Source organism: Acanthochromis polyacanthus, chromosome 2 (assembly GCF_021347895.1).
Source record: "Acanthochromis polyacanthus isolate Apoly-LR-REF ecotype Palm Island chromosome 2, KAUST_Apoly_ChrSc, whole genome shotgun sequence".
In the NCBI taxonomy this organism is placed as follows: domain Eukaryota; kingdom Metazoa; phylum Chordata; class Actinopteri; family Pomacentridae; genus Acanthochromis; species Acanthochromis polyacanthus.
The window spans coordinates 37,052,387-37,077,093 of NC_067114.1; the positions used below are offsets into that span (position 1 = coordinate 37,052,387).

The window sequence follows — 24,707 nt, forward strand, 5'->3', positions numbered from 1 at the left end:
CATTAACGTAGACAAGTACAAAAACAAACAGAACATCAGACAATAAAACTGACAAAAAGTTATAAATTAAAAAAAACAAAGTTCAATAACTTAAAACAAATTCTATCATTTAAAAAATCTAGAATTTAAAAACAAAGTTCTATAATTGAAAAACAAATGCTATAATTTTAAAAAGAAGTTCTATAATTAGACTGGTGACCTGTCCAGGGTGTCCCCTGCCTTCGTCCAACTCAGCTGGGACAGGCTCCAGCCCTCCCTGCGACCCTAGTGAGGATAAAGCGGTGTATAGAGGATGGATGGATGGAAGTTCTATAATTTAAAGACAAAGTTAAAATAATTTGAAAGTGATTGTCATGTCATAAAGTGCTCTGTGCTTCACTCTCAGGTGCTAAGTACATTTAGCTGTGGGGTCTGTGCAATGTCTGGACAGGGAGGGGTCAGATTCCAGCATTAATACACCTCTGTGTCTGTGCTGTGACAAGTTCAAATGCCTACAACATTATTAACATCACTAGAAGTATAAAACAATAACTGTAAAACATTCACTCTGAATGTTATTGCTGCTTAACCTGGTGACAGACAGAGATCATTTCATTCTTCTATCATCTGGAGTTAGGTTGCCAAGATGGTGCTATGACTCCATGAAACAATCCTGCTAGATTCATCTCGGCCTACTGTGCTGTGCTGTGCTTGGAGCCACGCCTGTCCTGTGATCTCGCGGTAACTGGGTCTGGAGGCATCCTTAATGTGAGTCACATGACAGGTCGGGCTCAACGACTCTGCTGAAAACAACAAGCAAACATGGTAAGCGCTTTTACAAAGACGGTATCATTCTGTGCATCCGCAGGTTTCCTGCGGACACCCGGCTGTTTTCAGTGTCAGTCAACAACTGGTCGTAGGTGCTTTAACTCCAGCTAATCTCCAACCACACATGTATTTCAGCTGTACTGTGGCCTGCCGCTTCTGCGACGGTAGCCAGCTGAGCTAACAGCAACAAACCAATGAACGCAACCAAGCGGGTTGATCGGTTGTTATTTAATTTATTGTTTTATTTACGTTATCTGTAAAACACGAGCCATTAGCTGATATTCTGTATTATGTATGCAGTCAAACGAATCAATAAATACTAAACAGATGTCAGAATGACAAATAACGCTAGCTCTTGTTAGCGTGTTCTTCCGCTTTGCTGCGTCATATTTTCTGCTTTTTTTTTTGCTTGTGATTTCGTCTCAGGCTTAACAAATAGGACTTGTGTCTGCAGGTTTGTACTCTGCCCAAACTCATACAGGGCCATAGAGCGTCGTTTTACGTATGTTTATGTATCTTTGCACGAATTCGCTTCATGCGGACGCGAACGAACTGATGTGATCTGGTTACAAATCAGCACTTCGGGTGTGAAGACTGGAGTTAATTTATACGCATTGCCAGTCAAAGGTTTAGACACACCTTCTCTTTTAATGTTCTTATTTTCATCACTATTTACATTGTAGATCCTCACTGAATGCTTCAAAACTATGATTGAACACATGGAATTATGTAGAAAGCAAAAAGTGTGGAAAAAAAAGTCAAAACATGTTTTATAGTTTAGGTTATTCAAAATAGCCACCCTTTGCTTTGATTTCTGCTTTCCACACTCTTGGCATTGTCTCCTTGAGCTTCATGAGGTAGCCCCCTGAAATGGTTTTCCAACACTCTTGAAGGAGTTCCCAGGGATGCATTGTGTTGTGCAGAAGTCAGATTGGTACACAGTTGACAGCCCTATTTGACAACTGTTAGAATCCATATTATTGCAAGAACCAATCAGCAAAAAAAAAAGTAAAATGACAGTCCATCATTACTTTAAGAACTGAAGGTCAGTCAGTCCGGAAAATTGCAAACTTTGAACATATCCCCGAGTGCATTTGCAAAAACCATCAAGCGCTTCAACGAAACTGGCTCACATGAGGACCACCCCAGGAAAGGAAGACCAAGAGTTACCTCTGCTGCCAGGTCGCCAGCCTCAGAAATGGCAAGTTAACAGCGCCTTAGATTGGAGCCCAGATAAATGCCACACAGAGTTCTAGTAGCAGACATGTCTCTGCATCAGCTGTTCTGAGGAGACTGAACCAATCAGGTGTTTTTAGTCTAATAGCTGCTAAGAAACAACTACTAAGGAAAAGCAACAAGCAGAAGAGATTTGTTTGGGTCAAGAAACACAAGGAGTGAACATTAGATAAATGGAAATCCATGTCTTGGTCTGATGAGTCCAAATTTAAGATCTTTGGTTCTACCCCCTGTGTCTTTGTGCAACACAGAAAAGGTGAACGGATGGTCTCTACATGCATGGTTCCCACCATGAAGCATGGAGGAGGAGGTGTGATGGTGTGGTGGTGCTTTGTGGGTGACACTGTTGGGGATTTATTCAAGAGTGAAGGCACACTGAACCAGCATGGCTACCACAGAATCCTTCAGCGACAGACCATCCCATCCGGTTTGCATTTAGTTGGACCATCATTTGTATTTCAACAGGACAATGACTCCAAACACACCTCCGGGCTGTGTAAGGACTATTTCACCAAGAAGGAAAGCAATGGAGTGGTGTCAGATGACCTGACCTACACAGTCACCTGACCTAAACCCAATCCAGATGGTTTGGGATAAGATGGGCCGCTGAGTGAAGGCAAAAGGGCCAACAAGTGCTCAGCATCTCTGGGAACTCCTTCAATACTGTTGGAAAACCATTTCAGGTGGCTACCTCATGAAGCTCATTGAAAGAATGCCAAGAGTGTGTAAGGGGTGGCTATTTTGAAGAATCAAAAATATGCTTTGACTTATTTCACACTTTTTGTTTACTATGAAAATAAAGAAAAAGCATTAAAAGAAAAAGTTTTTCCAAACCTTTTGACTGACAATGGATATATATATATATATATATATATATAACGCTAATGTGTCATAATCGCTTGGCTCTTGTCTCCTGTTCAGGAGCTGTATGTCATATTTACATGAAATTCACATACGGACCTTCCTCGTGTATCATGACTTTATACTGTCTGGTATTTACCATCATAATATTTAGCTTGTGGGATACTGTGTTTTCAAACACATGTCAACATGTAAAAACATGGTTCCAGAGACCTAAATACTTTTGATTATTTCTTTTTGACATGATGAAATACTGTTTGATAATTTCCAAAAAGTGTTATTCTGCAGCATTGTCAGATCATATAACTTGTACTGTCATCCTCCAATTACAGCCAACCACACAGCAGTCTCCCCAGGATGAACAGGAGAAGCTTCTGGATGAAGCAGTGCAGGCCGTCAAGGTCCAGTCATTCCAGATGAAACGATGCTTGGTAATATGATTTCAGTTTTTATCAGACTATCGGTAAATTTGTTTCAACCATTAGTCCTCAGCCCTGGTTTGTTTACTGCGTCTCTTGAGATGAGCTATCCAGCTTTAAGGTAGACCCTCCAGAAAAACGCGATTACGCGATCGCATGAATTCCGGCATTAATCACCAAAATGCCGCTGATTATGCGGGGGTCAGTTATTTCCCAAAAGGCCGCATAATCCCCGCAAAACAGCGCATAATTCCCGCAAGAATCTCACATTTCCACAAAAAAAAAAGAGAAATATGCGGGTCCTGCTTGATTTCAGAATTTCCGCATAAAATGAGAAAACTATAACCAATATAAATGGAGTTGTGAGCGAGTTTTTATGTGACGCCCGGCCTGACGTCATCAGTACGCGCATTCACACACACACTAGAAGCATGAGCTGATGTGGAGCACGGTGCCAGTGTTGCCAACTTAGCGACTTTCTCGCTAAATCTAGCGACTTTCCAAAGCATCCTAGCGACTTTTTTTGTCAAAAGCGACTAGCGACAAATCTAACGACTTTTTCTGCCGTTTTGGAGACTGACAGGAAAACTCGCATCATTCTGCAGTTACTGTTTTCAACAAGCAGCAGGTGCTGCTGTGAGCTCCTCCCTGTCCCAAAGCACAGACTGTCAGTCCAGTAACCCTGCAGCAGTCCAAGTGTCTGATAAGAGGACACATCCCTCCGCAGCCAGACGGCAGGTGAATTGCGCATATTTTTGCATATTTCACAACTATTCGCATACTTTGCAACTTTCCACAATTTCCCCGCATAAAATGGCATAAAAACCCCGCATATTTATTCGCATAATCAAGGATTTTTGTCCGCGTTTTCTGGAGGGTCTATTAAGGGCACTTTTGCCAAGGAGAAATACTGCTGTTTTACCACATACCAGCTTTGTTAAGGAAGATAAAAATCCCTGCAATGTATTAATGAGGAATGAGAGTCTTTGTCATGCAAATATAGAGTGGACATCAAAAAACTGATCATTAGGTACACCTGGTAATGATCAGAAAGTCTGAGGATTTTGAATCATTGAAATGGAGAAGAAATTATGATATGCAAAAGGAATGTATAATGTGGTGTACACTGAATTAACATGCGAGAGCCTGGACCAGGAGTTATGCTTCATGATCAGACAGGAATGGTCTGATCTTCCTGATGTTTTACAGGGCGAATCGACATGAACAAGCAACAGAGGGCACATGAGCCTTAAGGGTTAGTTGGTCATCGATCATGATGCTCAACTTTCTGGCAGACTTTGTTGGTTTGAGCTGAGTTGATTCAAGATGGATATTGATGTCTTGTTGTGCAGAGGGACTGACTGGGATGACAAGGAGCTCAGTCTTGGAGAGGCTGAGTTGAAGGTGGCATTTTTTTCATCCATCCTGAGATCTCTTCAAGGCAGGATGAGAGCCGGGCAGAGACAGTGTGGTCGTATAGAGGGGATGACAGGAGCTGAGGATCATAAGCATAGCATTGGTATGAGAAACCATGGGAGTGAATTATTGTACCAAGTGAGGTTGTGTATATCGAGAGGAGGAGGACACCGAATACTGACCCTTGAGGAACCCCTGTGGATAGGCTGTGCAGTTCAGACACTTCTACTGTCCAGGATACTCTGAAGTATCTTCCTGAGAGGTAAGACATGAACCAGCAGAGGGCTGATCCTGAGATGCCAAGCTCAGTGGGTGTGGAGAGGAGGATTTGGTGGTTAACCTTGTCAAAAGCAGCTGACAGCTCTAACAGCAATAGAGCTGAAGACTGTCCAGCTGCTCTAGCAGAACACAATAATTCTGTTACCAGTAGGAGTGTAGTGTCAGGGAAGTGACCCTGTTCAAAACCAGACTGATGTGGGTCATATTGGTTGGTTTTTAGAGACTTGGTTGAAAACAGTTTGCTCAAGTGTTTTAGACAGGAAGGGCAGGAGTGAAACTGGTCTGTCGTTTTCAACCTGGGTTGGGTAGAGTGTAAGTTTTTTGAGCATTGAAGTTATTCCAGTTTGCTTAAATGCAGTGCGGAACACACCTGTAGCAAGTGAGGAGTTGATATGTGTTGGGTTAAGTGCTGGAGAAATGATTTGCAAGAGGTTGGATGGTATCGGGTTTGGTGGACAGATAGTGGGACTAGAGTCCAGCAGTAGTTTAGAGACTTCGTCCTTAGTCAGAGGGGAGAACAAGGAGAGTGTGGATCTGTTAGCTTGTGGGTCCAAAGTGAGTTGGTCGGGCTCAGAGAGAGACTTCGTCTGTGAAGAATGAGGCGAGCAGAGTGGAGGTGGTAATTTACACTGACAAAAGTGTATGTGTTTCTGTAAATTTAAATGTTTTGATGAACTTGTACTGTATTTCTACCTTGACTCTGTTGTGTGATCTACAGGACAAGAACAAGTTGATGGATGCTTTAAAGCATGCTTCTAACATGCTTGGTGAGCTGAGGACCTCCATGCTTTCTCCAAAGAGCTACTATGAGCTCTGTATCCTTGACATTTTAGGTTATTTATTTATGCCACATCTAAACTTTTACTGTATAATAACTATTACTAGGCTGTCTTTTAGAAACAGGTGGGTTAGATTTTTTTTATTTAAAATTTCCAACTTAATGTGAATGTCTTCTCTGTAATTTTTACACTTTGCAAAGTCATCCCATGGGCCAAAATGGACCGACTTGTTGGCCGATGTGACACCCCTGCTAAAAATAATCGGAATAGATGAGTGGAGGTGGTGACATCATCAAGTATGCTGGTGTTCCAGTTGCACAATAACGGGAATTCGTACTTCTGATTCTGTACACAAGTATAGACTTGCGTACTTGGTATTGAGAAACAGCCAGCGCAGTTTGAGTATTGTTATGGGTAAGCAATCTTCTCTTGACTTTGACTAAATGTGACATACAGCCTGCTGCATCCTTGAAGAGGAAATAGGTGATATCATTTACTTACGAGAGGCAGTGCACTTGCCAAAAAGCTGTTGCTGTAACCATGTATAAAGCAAACCAGTTGAGAAAAGATCAAATTCTTGGAAAAGTCCTGTTCTTCAATGCAAGCAACAACTAAGATTTGAGACAATCGCACTAGTTTTAATAGGCGAAGAAACAGAAGCAGAGAGTTGTTTACTATTTTACTCCACTAAGCAGTAAGGTCGACAGATACAGGACCAACATTCTAAGCAATCTCTGCAGCTTGGATGCAATTGTTGTATTAAAACAATATTGCATTTATTAAGACAGTACAGAATGATCTGGTGTATAAGCACAACAACAAACAAACAACTTTCCTATGTGTTGGACACTTTCTCTGTCAGAACCAAACTGTCTGTGCCAATGATGTGCTCAGTGTTGTACACAGCAGTGCTGCAGCTGAATGAGATGCCAGAAACTGCCCACAACTAACATGCGAACACGGGTTCTGTGTGGCCCATATTCTGGGACAAGACTGTCAAAAGAGACTCTACAGGAAGATTTTTGGCCTACATTTTGTTTTAAAAACAAATAGGTTTTTGGAATTTTTTTATTGAAAAATTAGCACTTAATACGATATTGTGTAGAGAGAAGCTGCATACTGCTAATGTTAATGTTTGGTGTGGTTTCCATTGGTCCTTAACCCTCGTTTTCAGATATGGCTATCTCTGACGAACTCCACTACCTTGAGGTTTATCTGACTGATGAATTTGCCAAGGGGCGCAAGGTTGCAGATCTTTATGAGCTGGTTCAGTATGCAGGCAACATCATCCCAAGACTGTGAGTATCACCTTCACAAAATTAAACATAGTAGCTTAAGAAAATTTTCACACAGTAGTTGTCATCACAATGCGCTGGAAAGACGCCCTCTTTTCAGTTATCCAGACAGGAAAGACTGTTTGAAAGTGTTTAACATAGATTGAGTGTACATATATTCAACTATTCACCCCTTGGAAGTTTCCCTCTTTTATTTCTTTTCATTTCTATATCAGTACCCTCTGCAACGCTTTGTCTTTTCATCTTATTTTTAATTATCTGATATTTTGAATCTGTTGAATTTCTCAACTTTTCAGCAGTTACAAAATTTAAACCAAATTGCTAGTTTAAGTTTTAATTTTTAGAGATGTCTAAGCTTACTGTAAACTAATTGCTGTGAATTCAGTGAAAGAATACAGTTGGTATAATTTATTTTAATTTTTTTTAAAAATGTGTATGATCACGCCAAAAGAAATTGGGTATGATGCAAATCCCATGACAGTTTCCTCATAAATATACAGAAAATGTGAGACTTAATACATACTTTTGTTACATTTTTGTACTGTCAGTGCGGGATGATATGAACATCTGTAAGATCAAACATGTTTGCCTGTTGCCTGTCCCCCCAGCTATCTGCTGATCACAGTGGGTGTGGTGTACGTCCGCTCCTTCCCCCAGTCTCGCAAAGACATCCTGAAAGACTTGGTAGAGATGTGTCGTGGCGTCCAGCACCCACTCAGGGGCCTCTTCCTCAGAAATTACCTTCTGCAGTGTACGCGCAACATACTGCCAGATGATGGAGAGCGGTCAGAGTAAGTCAAGCTGTCTTCCTTTGGGTCTTTCATTCACTGGACATTCCCACAGCATCAGTAGCGGCTTTTTGCAATTTCACTAGCAGTGGAATTCTAGTTTACTAAATTAAGATACTACTATCAGAAGTGATTAGGACTGTGCTATGAATTTTTAGCATATGACTACTGTTTTCACTTTGGTATGAAAGACTCTTGATTTGTAAATTCGTGTCCGAAAACTCAAATTAAATTGACCATGATTCAGTGTTGAAAAGCAATAAAGTGAGAAAACAGCCAAGAAAGATTAATATTTTTTACAGGCACTGTATTTTCACATGCATCCCTTTCCTAAACTTTTATTTTGTTTGCTCCACAGGGGAACAGAAGAGATGACTGGTGATATCAACGACTCTATCGACTTCGTCCTTCTCAATTTTGCGGAAATGAACAAGTTATGGGTTCGAATGCAGCATCAGGGTCACAGCCGAGATCGAGAGAAGAGAGAAAAGGAAAGACAAGAACTTAGGATTCTTGTGGGAACTAATCTAGTCCGCCTCAGCCAGCTTGAGGGTGTCAACGTGGAAAAGTACAAACAGGTTTGTCTTTTGACTCGTTAGATTCATGTTGAAGTCGTAACTTTACAGTGGTGCTAGCTGTGTGCAGAAATACAGAGTTGGTTGGTATTTTTGCCAGTGATTTTAGTAAAAATAAAATTTCATTTAATAGAGATTAATTTGGGAATCTAAAGAATTAAAGTTAGCAGATGCCCAGGGTTTGGGTTTTATGTAAGTTTGTCACATTTGGTGCACCCTTATTACGTAATGTCAACGCTGATGCTACATTGGAAGCATATCAGTAGGGCAGCAGCACCAGTTTCTTTCTTTCTTTCTTTCTTTCTTTCTTTCTTTCTTTCTTTCTTTCTTTCTTTCTTTATTTATTTCTTTATTTATTTATTTAATCAGGGACCATGCAATTAACGTAGAAAATGCCTGATGCATTGTCATTTTATTGCTACAGCATTGAATTAGAGTCAATTTAATTTGACGTTTTAGGCTAACTGATGTAACTTTGTAGAAACCTGTTTAGACTATGACATGAAAAGATTTTCTTTTGGAAACTTTTCATCAAAATAAATTTACATTGACAGCAGTGTATCCATTTTATAGGCACTGTACGAAGAAGCAACAGTGAATCAGAAAAGGGATTCTTTCAGATTGAGACTTGAACCATGTGATTAGATGTTCCGACTGTGGCTTTAACTTGCATTTAAACAAAATTCCCGTCTCGTTATTTTTTGTTTCTCTTCCATGAGTAGTTTTTTTTTCTTGGTCTCTATGGATCTCACTTTAATTCAGAAAGTACATGAAGTACTTGTCTACGTAGGTTTACTGATAGTCGCATTTTGTGCAAGAGATTTTGTCAGCAATACATCAACTCTTTTTCCCGCCTCTTTGCTTAATTTTGTGGCACACCAAATCATGCAGCTATGAATGAAAAAAGAGTATTCATCATCAACCTTTCTTAGGCACCAAACCATTATTTCAGTGATGTATAAGGGTACTGGGGCAACACTTTTGGGCACTTCTGTAACTATTTGCAGAAATAAAGAAAAAAAATACATGTCAAAACAGTTTCAGGATTGTTTGTTTCAGCATAGGTTGTGTCATTTGATTTGAGAGTTGATGTTTTGCTCATCTTTAGCATAATTTGCTGTATTTCTCATATATTCAGACCGTTTCTGTACATTTATTTTGCTGTTTTGGTAACTGTCCAAGTTGTTTGTCCTCTGTGTGTTTCTCTCCTCAGATTGTTCTTGCTGGAGTGCTGGAACAGGTGGTGAACTGTAGAGACTCATTGGCTCAGGAATATCTAATGGAGTGCATTATTCAGGTGAAGGTTTACTTCTTGCTGTTCTAACTTTTGCAAAATGTTTAAAGTTTGTTTTAACTAAGAGTATGCTCTGTTGGACCAGTTGAATTTTTTGGGTCTGGGCCATGTGTCATCAGCGTGCTGCCACCAATCCTCTATTAATCAGTGATTTGGTAACTGATAATATTGTTGGTTCTGTCGTTGGTATACAGATTTACAACAACAAGACATCAGATTTAACATCTGAAGTCCACAGGTTTTCAAATTTTATGGCTCCGTCTTTAATGTTCTGTCACAGTTGTCAACAAAATAACACTTCGCCCATTTCAAGGCTTTGCTTTTGATGGCAAAAACATGGGAGCCTGACCTTGCTATTTGAAGCAATGTTTCATATCTACATATCTATATCTACTTAAGTACCATAAAACAAGTTCAGTGGTGATAATAGGAACTCACTGCTTGTAAAATGATCTAGCCACGCATTCAAAACTTGACTATAACGTTTGTTTCGTAGATGAATAGATTACATAAAGTCAAAGCACAGTCCTACACTCTTGAAATAATCTCTTCTTGTCTTGCAAGGTTTTTCCAGACGAGTTCCACCTTCAAACCTTGAACCCCTTCCTGCGTTCCTGTGCGGAGCTGCATCAGCATGTCAACGTCAAGAACATCATCATTGCCCTCATCGACAGGTACAGTTTAACTCTCTGTAAATTCACAAAGCTAATGGAAGCTGTTTGCAGATTTTAATACCATTTTGTCCAAACCCAGTGACCCTCCATAAAAACCTATGGTGGTTTAAACTAGTCTTCAGCATTGCAAGTGCAACAACCCTGATTAGCTTGAACCCCCTTCTCAGATGCATTCACTTCCTCATATACAGCCCACTATTACTGCCGATGCTCTTAGCTTTCTTTTATAACCTGTACTGTTCACACCACTGACATTTGTCACTCAAGGCTCATTTTCAGTAAATTATTGACAGTGTTACATGTCGTCTTAGTGTATTTCTCAGTTTTTGACCTTGAAATACTACTACAATGGTCAATTTCACCATGACTCCTGGTTGTGAACCTGTTCAACACAGGCTGTTTTGGTGTCTGAAGCGCTGAAAACTACAGATCTGCTGCAGTCCCCTCCCACTTCAGAAATAACACTGTGTGTGTGTCTGTGGGATTGACATCTGCATAGGAGAAAAAGAGCTTACGTCATGGCTGCTGACACTGGGACATTTTATCACCTCAAACTTTCTCTCTAAGGCAGGGGTGTCAAAAGTTTTTTTTGTCTTAATAGAGTTTATAACAACCACTAATTTCAGCCGCATGACACTTTTAAATTAGTGTTTTGTTGCATTTTTTCCTGACTGCGCTCACAGTGAAGTCCATTAAATAATTTCTGTTTTGTTTTTCAGACTTGCTCTGTTTGCTCATCGAGAAGACGGCCCAGGCATTCCAACTGAAATTAAACTGTTTGACATCTTCTCTCAGCAAGTGGCCACTGTCATTCAAGTAGGTTACATTACGTTTGTCCAGCCTTTAAGATATTTTATTCTGTATCTACACTCCAAAATACTGTTTGAAGTCTTGTTTAAGAGGTCAGTGGATTTGAAATTGTTATTAGGCTACTTATTAGGATGCTGTGTTTTTTCTATGCCTGGACAACTTTTATGAACACCGTGACTCGCTTTCCTGTGAAAGTCATAGCAGCTACGTGACTAGACTGTTAGCCTTTTTGAACATTCCCCCTAAATCATGAGTAAAGACCTTTCTTGATCCAAACAAAGTATTGGAGTATATATATTTTCAGTGGGACTGTCAGGAAATTAGAAGTCCTCGATCCCTGTCAAGAACTGTTGAATTAAAAAAGCATTTGAATTTTAATATGGAGCATTAGGGCTGGCCCGAATAGTGGTTTCTGGTCTCCGGATATTCGGGCCCTATTAAAGACGAATATCTGAATATTCGTTCCGCCCCATAACGTCCGATGGGGGAGGGGATGGAGGGGGGCGGGCCGAATATTGGGATACCAAAATTAATATCCGGATACCGCCGTAGCGAACTAATATTCGGATATTCGGGTCCAGCCCTATGGAGCATAGTCCTGTCCAGGTTAATATTCTAGATGTGACCCTTCTCAGAAAACAAATGGGAATATACACATATGTCAAATAGAACATGTTTTATTCAAAATCCCTTTTAATTAATTCTACAAAGTATAAGAAGAACAGAGCAACATTTCAAGTTCATGGATATTATCAGGTCATCTGTCTCTTGTAACAGCAAAAGAGGTTAAGGGGTACAGAAGGAAGTTCTAATTCTCCAGAAATTGTGTGCTGTGTTTGCCCACCCTCAGTAATAATCACTGCCTCAGTGCTGTATGATAAAAACAGCGGTGTAATGGATGTTTCCCTTCTGGACATTACACATTGCTAAACACGTATGGGGGAAAAAAAACTATGGCTTAAGTACTGCAAAAATTGCATATAAGGTTCAGTTGTAAGTAAACATATCTACATTTGTGTAATTTCAGTAAATAAGGTGCATAAGGTAGTAATTACGTTGCAACAAGTAAAAAATTCAAATCAAAAAGAATAAAGAATTAGAGAAGAAATTCTACTGACAATCACATCATGTGTCTTTCTAAATGTTTGACTTTGTAATCTTCTAGCAGTACAGTAGTCTCAGAACATTGCCAGAGCATTAACTGCCTTACCAGGGTATTCCTCCTAAGATTATGTGACTGCTAGACAACGTTCCAAACAAACAACGGACTGACCATGATCTGATGTTTTGATTTTCAGTCTCGGCAGGACATGCCATCTGAGGACGTGGTTTCTCTTCAGGTCTCTCTCATCAATTTGGCCATGAAATGCTACCCTGAACGTGTGGATTATGTAGACAAGGTCCTGGAGAGCACTGTGGAGATATTCAACAAGCTCAACTTGGAACAGTAAGTCCAGTTCTGTAGAAATTAGATCAAGCCTTTGCTTTGAATCACAGTAATGAAGTGTGGACTGACTTTTGTTGCATTGAATTCCTACTGTGGGGCTTGTATTTTCACTATAGTAAATTTAGACACTTAGCATTTGATTTGACATGAGAGCAAGTACCAAACTGTTCATCTAAGAAGAAATGCAAATTCTGAAAGGTGAGGCAGTTTTGAATCATTTCATATTTAATTCTTCATTTAAGGTGTATTAACTTCTGTTGTAAACTGTATGTATGTACTTTAGCCTCTGTTTTACTGTAATCCTTCAACGCTTTTCATCACAAATACAATCAGACAGGCTAAAGCAAAGATAGAAATTTGCATTTGAATGTTTTGTTCACCTCGCTTGCTCTTACAGTTGTGTGTCAGGTTTTGGCCCTCTCTATTGTCTTTCCTTGAATAGCATAGCAACCAGCAGCGCAGTGTCGAAGGAACTTACTAGACTGTTGAAGATTCCAGTTGATACCTACAACAATATTCTGATGGTGCTGCAGCTCAAGCATTTCCCACCACTCTTCGAATACTTTGACTACGAGTCACGCAAAAGCATGAGTTGCTATGTGCTGAGCAACACCTTGGATTACAACACCACCATTCTGGCCCAAGAACAGGTTGGATTTTAACGTTTCCATGTTCAACTACTGTACCCATATTCTTTGTTATGACAAAATATCTCACCCACTGTAGGAGTGTGGCACATTACGCTGTTTTCAATTATTTCTAAACAACAATGGAGCTATATGACACAGAAAAATAAGCATATTCAAGCTACAGTATTTGCTGTTAGCAGCAGTTTGTTGTTGGTTTCGATCTTTTCATGTGATTCGCTGGCAATAACAAAAATCTTGAACCACTCGTTTCTCTAGGTGGATGCAATCTTGAACTTGGTATCCATACTGATCCAGGACCAGCCAGACCAACCAGCTGATGATCCAGACCCAGAAGACTTTGCTGAGGAGCAAAGCCTTGTGGGTCGTTTTATCCATCTGCTCCACTCTGAAGATCCTGATCAACAGTATCTTGTGGGTCTTTTACTCTACATTTAAAAGTCATCCCAGTGATTTTGCACATTTGTCTTGTATAGTAAACACAATACAAACAGTACTACTAAAATCTTTGGATAACGTTGACTGATATACAACTATAACCTTGTTTAAATAACTTTCTTGTCACATACTGTGACTTTGCGATTCATTGAACGCAATGTTGTTGCTGTGGTCTTACTTGTTAACTGACATTAATATTGTGATTTGGCGTCAGATTCTTAACACGGCCCGGAAACACTTTGGTGCTGGTGGCAATCAAAGGATTCGTTACACACTGCCTCCTCTGGTGTTTGCTGCCTACCAGCTAGCCTTTAGGTACAAGGAAAACTCTTCAACGGTAAGCAAAGGGTTTCTTCGCTCCATCGTTCACGCTGTACTGTGTATCTAATGATAATGATCATGCCAAACTTCCCTCCATTAGGATGACAAATGGGAAAAGAAATGCCAGAAGATCTTTTCCTTCGCCCACCAGACCATCAGTGCACTTATCAAGGCTGAGCTTGCCGAGCTGCCACTGCGACTCTTCCTGCAGGGGGCGCTGGCTGCAGGCGAGATAGGCTTCGAGAACCACGAGACTGTAGCATACGAGTTCATGTCACAGGTAGAACAAATCGATCTCTCCATGTCCACACAGACTACGTCATAAAAACAACACTTTTTTTGATCCAGACCACATCAGCCAAAGTACAGCTGTGAAAGTGACTAAAGTTAAGCTAATAAACCCTGTGGGCACCTGTCCTAAAGAATGAAACTTGTAGCTCTCATTTTACATCCTTGTGTTAACAGCCTTACTTTTCTCATTTCCTCTCTTACTTCTCCACACATCCATCATGTCAGGCCTTCTCCCTGTATGAGGACGAGATCAGCGACTCCAAGGCCCAGCTGGCAGCCATCACACTGATCATCGGCACCTTTGAGCGAATGCGATGTTTCAGTGAGGAAAACCACGAGCCTCTCAGGACTCAGTGTGCGCTGGCGGCGTCCAAGCTGCTGAAGAAGCCTGACCAGTGCAGAGCTGTCAGCATTTGTGCTCATCTCTTCTGGTCTGGCCGCAGCACTGACAAAAACGGTGAAGAGGTGCGTTGGAGTCGTCTTATTCTTTTAGTTTACTTCGTATGCTAACGTATACAGATAAAAAGAAAGACAGACAGAGAGAGAGTGAGAAAGTACTTTATGCATCCCTACAGAGAAATCACAAAACACACATAACTTAAATAGAGCTGACATGAGGTACGTCCGAAGAACATTTTGAAACATATTTAGAGGTAAGATAGAACTCCCACAGTGCAATTTAAAGTTGCATGTTAGAAATATAGTTCAGTGTGTGAAGTTCTGAGAAGATGGGTCTCTGACTTTTTGTAGCGGGCCTAACTTCAGCAGCGTTGAAGAGGCTTCCAACTAGAAACGCTCTGCTGTCTGATTTGTACACCATGCAGGGGAGGTGAAGTGTTGTACATTATGTTGACCAGTTAGTCCAACACCCTCCAATCAATAACCAACTCCAGGAGCTTCAGAGCCGCCCCTAGCACAGAACCAGCCTTCTTTGTCTGTTTATTTTATTTTTTTTTGTGTGTCACTGGCTTTGATGCTGCTACACCAACAGATGACAGCGAAGGAAATCCCACTTACAACAACATACTGATAAAGAAATGGAGCCCACTCTGTCCCTACCAGTAGACAGCCTCAGTTTAAAACTCCCCAGTTCCATCTGTTGACACGGTGATTTGTGGCTCTCGACCTCTTCACTCAGAATAGAAATGGTATTGGTCCTCTTAAAGTCATCTCCTTTGTTGTTGTTATTCCAGTTCCCTGTATTCCGTCTCTTCTGTTGGGAATCAGTCTGTAATTATTTATTTAGGACGGATAGAGAGGACTTCTTTGGTACTGGAACTATGCAGGATGTTTTCCACAGCACTGGAACCTCCTCTTGGCTCAGGATGAGGTTGATGAGGTGCTGAAGAGTTCCACAAAGCAGGACGGCATTGGCCTCAAGGAACCCGAGGGTGATAACATCTGCACCTGCATCTCTGTTGTGGTGCAGCCTTCTAGCTGCCTCCTCAGTGTTTTCAGATGTGTTGACATCCATGTTGAATGTTCATGGGGTAGGGTAGGGCAGTGGGCTGAGTTAATGACAGAACCCATTGCGTCTGCTTTGGTAAATGGTGTGATGTTAACAGCAACAACGATGCATGCAAATTCTCAGGAGATAATATGAATTGGATGCAAACTCACTGCCGACGTCTGGGCTACGAAACGCTCTTCCACAGTGACACGCACAGGATTAGACCATCTCTGCTTCACTGGCGCAGTAAACACCCTCTCCTTTATTTTTCCCACTCTTACTGCAGATTAATTTAGGGTCTTACTCTGACCGACATCGAGGGTCAAGCTAGCACTAGAAGCTGATTGTGAAGGGTAAAAACTCTTCCACCTGTTGACATGGAGACATGACACAACAAAAGCCTAAAGGGCCACGGCAGAGTGTTTTCACTCACCAGGTGTCGACTTCAGCTGGGACATGGTCAGCATCTTAAACCACCAGAACTCTCCAAAGACTTGTAGTGGAAAATGCGGACACCTGGAATAGAAGGAAACACCTTTATGCTACATTTTTCATCCTTTAATAACATATGTACTTGTTCACAGTAAAATAATAACAGTAGTCAGTACACAGTTCAGTGAACTTCCTCTTTCTTTTGATGCACTTTAATCTGTTTCCCCATGTGTCATTGCTAACAACTGATGTTGCGTATTTAGATCCGTGATGGTAAGCGGGTGATGGAGTGTCTAAAGAAAGCACTGAAGATTGCCAACCAGTGCATGGACCCATCGCTGCAAGTCCAGCTTTTCATTGAAATCCTCAACAGATACGTCTGCTTCTACGAGAGGGAAAACGATGCGGTAGGACACCTGATTATGACAAATCATTATGACATGCTTTCAAGTAACAACATTACTGTCTTTTTCATTTTGCAGTCATCTGATTTCTTGAATGTCATACATATGAGAAACCTGGTCTGTGCAGGGACACAAATTGCTTCCGCAATGTTACCTTGGAAAGAGCTTACATCTTGGCCACATGTTTACATCACTAAGTTTCTGATGTACGGAGCCAAAACAGAGACAGTATTGTCATTGAAAAAAAAAAATTGTCATTGAGAAAGAAGTTTGTCATTTGAAAATAAAATTTGGCACTGAAAAAGAAAATTGCCACTAAAAAAAGTTCCACTGAATACAAGGATATTAAAAATTATTTCTTTCTGCTTTGATATATATATGTAAATTTTTAGACTATTTGTGGTCCTACAAAACAGTCCTGCATTAGGCGGTGTCCTCGGCAAGGTTTAGTAATTCTTCAGTAGTTAGTTACTGCTAAGTTTTTGTGGATCTACTGATCACTGAGAATAAGATGCTACAGTCCATCTGCATCACTACTGCTGTCAATAAATTAGCGGCTCTAAAACATAAATAAAGATTGTATAACAATCTTGGAAACCTCAAAATACATGCATATAAATTATTTTTTGTATTAAAACATAAAGAGGCAGGGCTGTGTGGCCTGAACTTGTGGTCATGTCAGTGCCTTTAATCCCACACAAATTAAAAGTGCCCAGAACAGTTCCCACTTTGTATGCATAGTACTGACATTTTGCAATTCATAAGAAGTTGTCTTTGAATGTTTAGAATGTTGACTATGCATTTTAGTGACAAGTCCAAATTGTACAGTTGTAGTTATTGTTGAAAATATCCATGACACATTAGAATGGTCTCATGACAGCCATGTCTAAACCAACCACATGGACCAGTTTAATGTGATGTTAGCATATGAGGTTTGTTTCAACAGTGATAAGCAGTAATAAAAATAATAAGCTTTGACTTATTTAGCACTTTTCTTTATGTTTCAAAGTGCTTTACAAAAGAATTGCATTAATAAAATAATGAAGAAAATATGAATAAGAAAAATTAAAATCATCACAGAATTGTAGTTATTTTAAAGACTCAGTAGTATATTTAGTAAACTCCTTCTGACACCACCAGGCATGTCAGTCCAGAGCTTTGTGGCTTTCTTTAACCTCAGTTGGTGCTCAGGCTCATTTGAAGCCAGTAGGTCCTTGATATCAGGACTTGGTCATCATCAACATGATTGACAAGTGATTCTATTTGATTTAAATGTTGTCCATAAAATCCATGTAAATATTTCACTCTAAGCACCAACTCTTACAGTGTTTCTTATCTTCCACTCGCCCAGGTGACAGTCCAGGTATTAAACCAGCTGATCCAAAAGATCCGGGAAGATCTTCCCAACTTGGAGGCAAGTGAAGAAACAGAGCAGATCAACAAACACTTCCACAACACACTGGAACATCTCCGTCTGCAGAGGGAGTCCCCCGAATCTGAAGGTCCTGCATATGAGGGCCTCGTCCTTTAAAACCAATACAAGTTGGAAGGATGTACTGTCCCTCCCTAGATGCTTCACTATATTAGGAATATATACTGCACATACAAGAATACACAAAACATCCTGTAGGCCAGGAATAAAAATAAATGTCAAGTCCTAAAACTAAGTCTTTGATTTTTATTTTTTTTTGTTATTTTCTCTGCATCATTTCCTCCTCGCTGTCTGTCGCTTGCAGAACTGTTCTCTGCAACATGTTGGACATGTTAGAAAGCATGTGTCAGCAATACTGCACGTAACTACTGTGTCATTAGTGGCAAGTCTTACGCACCATTCCTTTCTGAATTCACACTTGACCAATTTGTCTGTAACCTGAACCATTTCATTGTTGATAGTAGCCTCACTAGCTGTGATATGTGTTCACCGAGTTGTTTTCTGTCCATGCTGAGAAGTGAATGTATTAGCTGAGTGTGTAAAGGCTACAGAATCTAGTGGGCTTACAGCTTTGTTTCATATGACCTAGTTTTAAACCTGAATGATCAGTATCTGCTGTTCTGTAGGATGGCTTGTTACAAATTTTAATCGGGTTGTGCCAAACTAAACTGCAAACCAGATCAGCATCCCAAGTTCTGCCCACAAGAATGAATGCAAGCCATGTTGTCCCCTTTTCAATCCAATGAATGTTTAAGAATATGCTATCTTTTAATCTTGTTTGACTTAGTCTGTAGGACCGTAATAAAATTCAGTTAATAAATGTGTGACATTTAGCATGCCCCCCAATATTTCTACCAACCTAGCTAGACTGCTGAGAATCAAATAGCCATGCAGATGTAGTCATTTGTATATGTGGGGAAATGATCATATTTTTAAAAGATCCTTTCCACTCACTCTTTAGCAGAGCATCTCTTTAAAAACATCAAGTTTGTCTCTGCATCTCTATGGACTTATTTTATGTATTGGTTTATTTCAGTAATGGATTGACACATTCAAAATTCCAGCGTGTGTGCAGTGTTTGCATGTTTTAGTCTGCTTGTACCAAAAGGCCCAGTTTTCTTGCTTTCTTTATCATTAAGAGGATAAATTCAGAGAGTAACTGCAGTGTCTGAATTTGTCATCATTTTGATCAGTAAAACACTTAGGGATAGTATATTGAGGGGGATGCAGCAGTTCTCCAACCTTCCTTGCATCCTGGCTGTCAAACGGCTGTAGAGTATATATAATGGTGTACAAGGTTTTGGAATTGTTTGCCATGGCGATGGACAGTATCTGTTGATTTCTCTTTCTTGGCTCTTGCTGATTTTTTTTTTTTTTTTTTTGGAGGGAGTAGTGACCAGTTTCTTTTCACTTTTCAACTCACTTGTAAATCAGATTTTAAAATGCTGATTAAATGGAAATTATCATTGTCATTTGCTGAAATAAAAATGAAATTAACAGTACACTTTTGCATTTTTTTTTTGCGCACAACATAATGAAGCATGATGAAATACAGCCTGACAAAGAAAATATAATTATTGATATTTTGAGGTGTTTATTTTAATATAGTATGGTCATATGTCACTGTATCCTATGCACAACTTTACACTACATATTTATGTGATTGGCTAGATATGAGAAAAAGATTTCATGTCCACCTGCAAAACAAAAAAATTCAGTCTAAATACAGATGTTAAATGGCAGATAGAGCACAAGTGGATCAATCCTGTAAATGGGTGTAAGAGGTTTTGCATCTGCAGACTTTTCAGGATATTTACTTTTGTCATTTAACATATTTTGTCACATAACATATACAGTAACAACTTCTCTTCATTGGCTCCCTGTTGAATCCAGGATAGAATTTTCTTTGTCAAAGTGAGAAAAGATTTCTACAAAGTGATGTCCATTAATTAAGAAAATAAAATATGTAGTTGTATAAATATGCATTCCCTTCAGTCAGTGTGAGGTGTCTTGGGTACAACTGTCTTGGTATTTAAATCAGAAACTCACATTTAAATTTCACATTGTCATACTTCTCAGCAGGCTACACAATTGGGTATTTACATAGAAAGAAAACATTTTTTTCTCTCATAAGGCTATCTGTGTAGGTTCTCATTCATCCAGGTCATGGTTATCCAAAGTAGTTTCAATCAATCCACTGGACTTTAAGAAAGTTCCTTGAAGACGTTTCACCTCTCATCCAAGAGGCTTCTTCAGTTCTGCTGGTGGTTGGTGTTGCTTCAGCTTTTAACCTCTGTGAGGTGTGTCCAGGGCTATTATTCCAACGACCAATACCAGAACTCATCTGACTACTTAATGATGGTCGTTGTGAGTATCGGTGGGGGTCGTTGTCTTCTTGTCTGCATGAAATTATGATGTTCATCTATAGATACACCTCTGCCTCCATTTTGAAAGCCCTTGGTCCATTTTACCACTCAGCTCTAAGATTCATTACTTGACTGACCACTGTTTGCCATATTGTTATGATCCTGCTCAGTGTGAAGGAAAAATTGTAGGTAATAGGTCATTTCGAACCAACATACAGAAGGTCACCCTTTGACCCCAATTGAAGACACACAGAAGCACACCAACTGCTCAGACAGATAACTATTTGCTGATAGTGCAACAATAACAAGGTTAGATCATGCCTCTTTTCTCTCTCAGACAGTACAAACCCTCCAAGGAGAGAGAGACTCCTCAGAGTTGATACTGGCAATGCACTTGTTATATCAATTCTCCTGAATTCAGTAAAGCATTTTTTCTCTACATCAGCCATCTGAGTCTCCTGAGTGTTCCTGAGTTCACCTCCTGTGTTTCCTCACCAGACATCGCAGAAAATTCTCTAACACTCAGTATATTGTTTTGGCCATGTTGGATGTATTTGGTATTCTCTAGTCTATTTTCAGGTCATTGAGGTGCTGCACCTAGGTCGGCGGTCCTGCCTGCTTGGAGCTCTTGGGTCCAGCATCACTGGGCTATCAGAGGTCCAACCCTCAGCGTTTGCTCTCTCTCCATCCTGCTTGTGGCTGTAGCCACTTTCATCATTTGGTTTGGTTTTCTGCACCTGACAACACCACGACCATGCAAACACAATTACATCACCGATGTCACTTACTGACTTACTTAATATTGTTTTTATTATTAGTGTTATTTAATAAACACTCTTTGCTAGCAATAGCTGTGTTGTTTCTCATTTTTGTCCCTGCCCGTTTGCTGGATTATGTTGGCTGGCCATTTGTTGCAGTAAGACATGACAGATATGGGCTTGGTATTATTTACTAGGCACTGAATGACAAGTTACCACAATATATGACCCGTCTGATACAGTGGTCCTCAAGTCATTATTCAGCTTATTTAAGAAAATGGCTAATCCTCAAAGTTGTGCATGAATTTACTGAATTTAGGAAAGCTGCTTTCTGTGCTGCACACACATGGAACATTTTACAAAACACATTAAAATTTAACACCACTGTAGTTGTGGGCCAGTTTCAGACCATGAGCACAAACTACTACACTCTTGAATGTCAGTGCTTTTACCTGTGTTCTGCTGTTCTCATTATTTACTGCCCTGTTTATTGTCTTTGGCTGTACTCTTAACTTGAACAATGAAGGCATGTCCTCAGTGATTAGTTGAGATTAAAATAAAGGTCGGATTGAAATGAAGACCCACTGGGTCACCACAACAACAGGAAAGTCCTTGCTGTTAGCACTATAAACGGCAAATGCGGCTAATGATACCATTAGCCACAAAGTCTGCCAGAAACTTGAGTGTCATGATCGATAACCAACTAACCTCCAAGGCTCATATGGCCTCTGTTGCTTGGTCGTGTCGATTTGCCCTGTACAACATCAGGGAGATCAGACTCTTCATGTCTGAACATGCAGCACAACTCTTGGTAAGGCTCTCATGATATCACACATTGACAACTGCAGCTCCTTACTGACAGACCTCCCTACTTGCACAGTCAAACCTATGCAAATGACTCAGATTGCAGCTGCATGTCTGGTTTTCAACCAGCCAAAAACAGCATGTCACCTCACTGTTCAGAACGCTTCACTGGCTTCCAGTTGCTGCCCGCACAAAATTCAAAACTCTGACACTTGCACTCAAAACTATAATGAAAACAGCTCCCTCCTACCTGAACTCTCTCATTCAGGTCTACACTCCCTCCAGCTCACTACACTCGGCCAACGAAACGCTCCTGATACAACCAACACAGAGCAGATCGATAGCTAGACTCTTCTACTCTACAGTGGTTCCCAGTCCCTCTGTTCGATCTGCAGAATCCCTCTCAGTCTTTAAGAACAGACTAAAGACCCAGCTCGTCACTGAAAGCCTTTGCACTTGACAGACTGCCAAAAAGCAAGACACCAAGGCCCTATCCCACTTAAACTCGTTTTATGGTACTTATCCAGGTTGTTGTCTCATGACTGGATCCTTTGTGTTGTATCTACTCTCATATGTACATCACTTTTAATGAAAGTCTCTGCTAAATGAAATTGAAGATTTGGAGTTTTTCCTGTCTTCAACAGTTTAGAGCACTGTCAAAACTGTAATGTTGAAAGACATTCAAATATAAAGACTGATTTGAAAGCAATAACAAGGACTGGGTGGGTTACTGTGCTTTCTTGTCAGTCTGCCTCGGTGGAGCCTAATCATAGTCACTGTTTACATCTTGTTGCTCTCTGTGCTCACATATAGTTCATTTTAATACAGCAGAAAAGACTGTTGCAATTCACATATTTTTCTGTTTTTGTTGTCAGACGTCAGAATGAATATAAAATACGAAATCAAATGCATACCATTAACACTCCATGTTAACCACCGGCATGAACCCATTTCCAGGTTGCAGCTCTGTAGCTAAACTTCAGATTTTATAACCAGGAGATCATCTGACAAACTCACCATGCACGTTAGTTAAAAAGAACAGCTGTGCTGTGAAATCAGTGACATTTCCATGTTAAATCATCACTCAGATAGAATGTTAGAGGAAATAAAAAGTCTCACATCCTCATCAGTGTCTGTGTCAGCTGCCCTTGTCAGCTGTTGTGCTCCACACTGTCATTTTGTCTGTTTGCCCACTTCCCTATTCTGGTCCACAAAAGGCAGTCATTAGCCTTAATCTCTGGTAGCACTACTAAAAACCCCCTCGATGGATTCAGGCAAAGCACTTTCTGTTTAAATTCATATTGCTTTGTTTTCTTGCATTACATTTAGTTTTATTTCTGGTCTTTATTAGTCTCTCTCTCTCTCTCTCTCTCTCTCTCTCTCTCTCTATATATATATATATATATATATATATATATAAAATCTAAAATACAAAACATGTTATGACTTAGTTCACATTTTGTCTTTTACTACATAATTTCAAATGTGTTCATTCATAGTTATGATGCCTTCAGTAAGAATCTACAATGTAAATAGTCGTGAAAATAATGCAAAAATATTAAATGAGAAGGTGTGTCCAAACCTTTGACTGATAGTGTACGTCTATCATTACTACCTTCTTCAGTTGTTTCTTGACCACCACAATGTCTGGTTGATTACCCTCCACCAGTTTCAGTGTGGACTTGGAATACCCACAGGATCTTGGCTTGGTTGTTCTCTACCACCTCTGGAGGACATACCAAAATACAGAAAGTCATTGGTCAGTAACAATACAAATTGCTTGTGACATGTTGCACCGATCAGTAATAGGTAAGCAAACAACTAATAAAACATGGAGTAAAAATTGCACCATTAATTGTAAGCTGAGCCATTCAAGCCTTTGATAGTTTATTAGCTATTATCAATGCATCTGTAGCAGTAAATTGTAAAAGGAAAGGGTTATTTTTCTAAAATTTTGAAGAACAAATGTCTTCAAATTCTGGAATGACCCAAACATCAACATCAACTACACAAAATATCTTCTGTTCAGAGAGTAAACCTTCAAGATTAGACAAATCAAATTAAATGTCTCCAATTTACCTAAAATGTGAGGTATCTCTCAAACCATTTTTTTTTAACACAGTTGACTTTTTGGCTGATTTCAGGCCTAAAATCAAAATATTATATATGCAACTGAGTAAAATTGAAATTGAAGGTCATTTACAAAGATGTTGCAGTAAACCTGCTGACATGCAGCAAATCCGCATTTGACTCACACATTACTTTATAGTAAATAAGAAAACCTTGGAGTCTTGCCAGTCTTTCCTTCAGGAGGAAATGACATCATGTGGAGCAGGTGTGATCTGGAATTACCACACTTCCTTGAGAGGTGTTTTTGTAATGAGTAACTTTGTTGAAAGTAATTTCTTGGACACAGATACAATTTGTTATTTTCCATATATGTTGATATATTTCCAAAAAAGAAATATCTGTCATGATTATCTCAACTAAAAAGAACACAATCAAAACAATTTTAATAAGCTCATTTTATTGTTGTTTAGCTAATTAGAAGGTGGTTATTATTAAATTCATATGGTTATTTAGTTGACACTTTAGTAATATCCAGTCATTTTTATGAATAAGTGATGGTTTCCATAAAAAATAATTATGGAATTTGTAAAGACATGATCATAATAACAAAACTT

The 24,707-nt window shown here is 39.7% G+C and overlaps 1 protein-coding gene across 1 annotated transcript; it reads left to right on the forward strand.

Annotated features, from left to right (window-relative positions):
* The first annotated feature begins 671 nt into the window (after positions 1-671).
* vps35 (VPS35 retromer complex component) lies at positions 672-19,597 on the forward strand. The gene is made up of 17 exons (XM_022212560.2): positions 672-804; positions 3,237-3,335; positions 5,737-5,833; positions 6,972-7,095; positions 7,701-7,883; positions 8,239-8,458; positions 9,669-9,752; positions 10,314-10,423; positions 11,143-11,239; positions 12,532-12,680; positions 13,123-13,330; positions 13,586-13,741; positions 13,980-14,102; positions 14,187-14,366; positions 14,603-14,842; positions 16,523-16,666; positions 18,015-19,597. Exons 1-17 carry the CDS (start codon positions 802-804, stop codon positions 18,192-18,194), a joined length of 2,397 nt encoding a protein of 798 aa, XP_022068252.1. The 5' UTR covers positions 672-801; the 3' UTR covers positions 18,195-19,597.
* Positions 19,598-24,707: the final 5,110 nt, after the last annotated feature.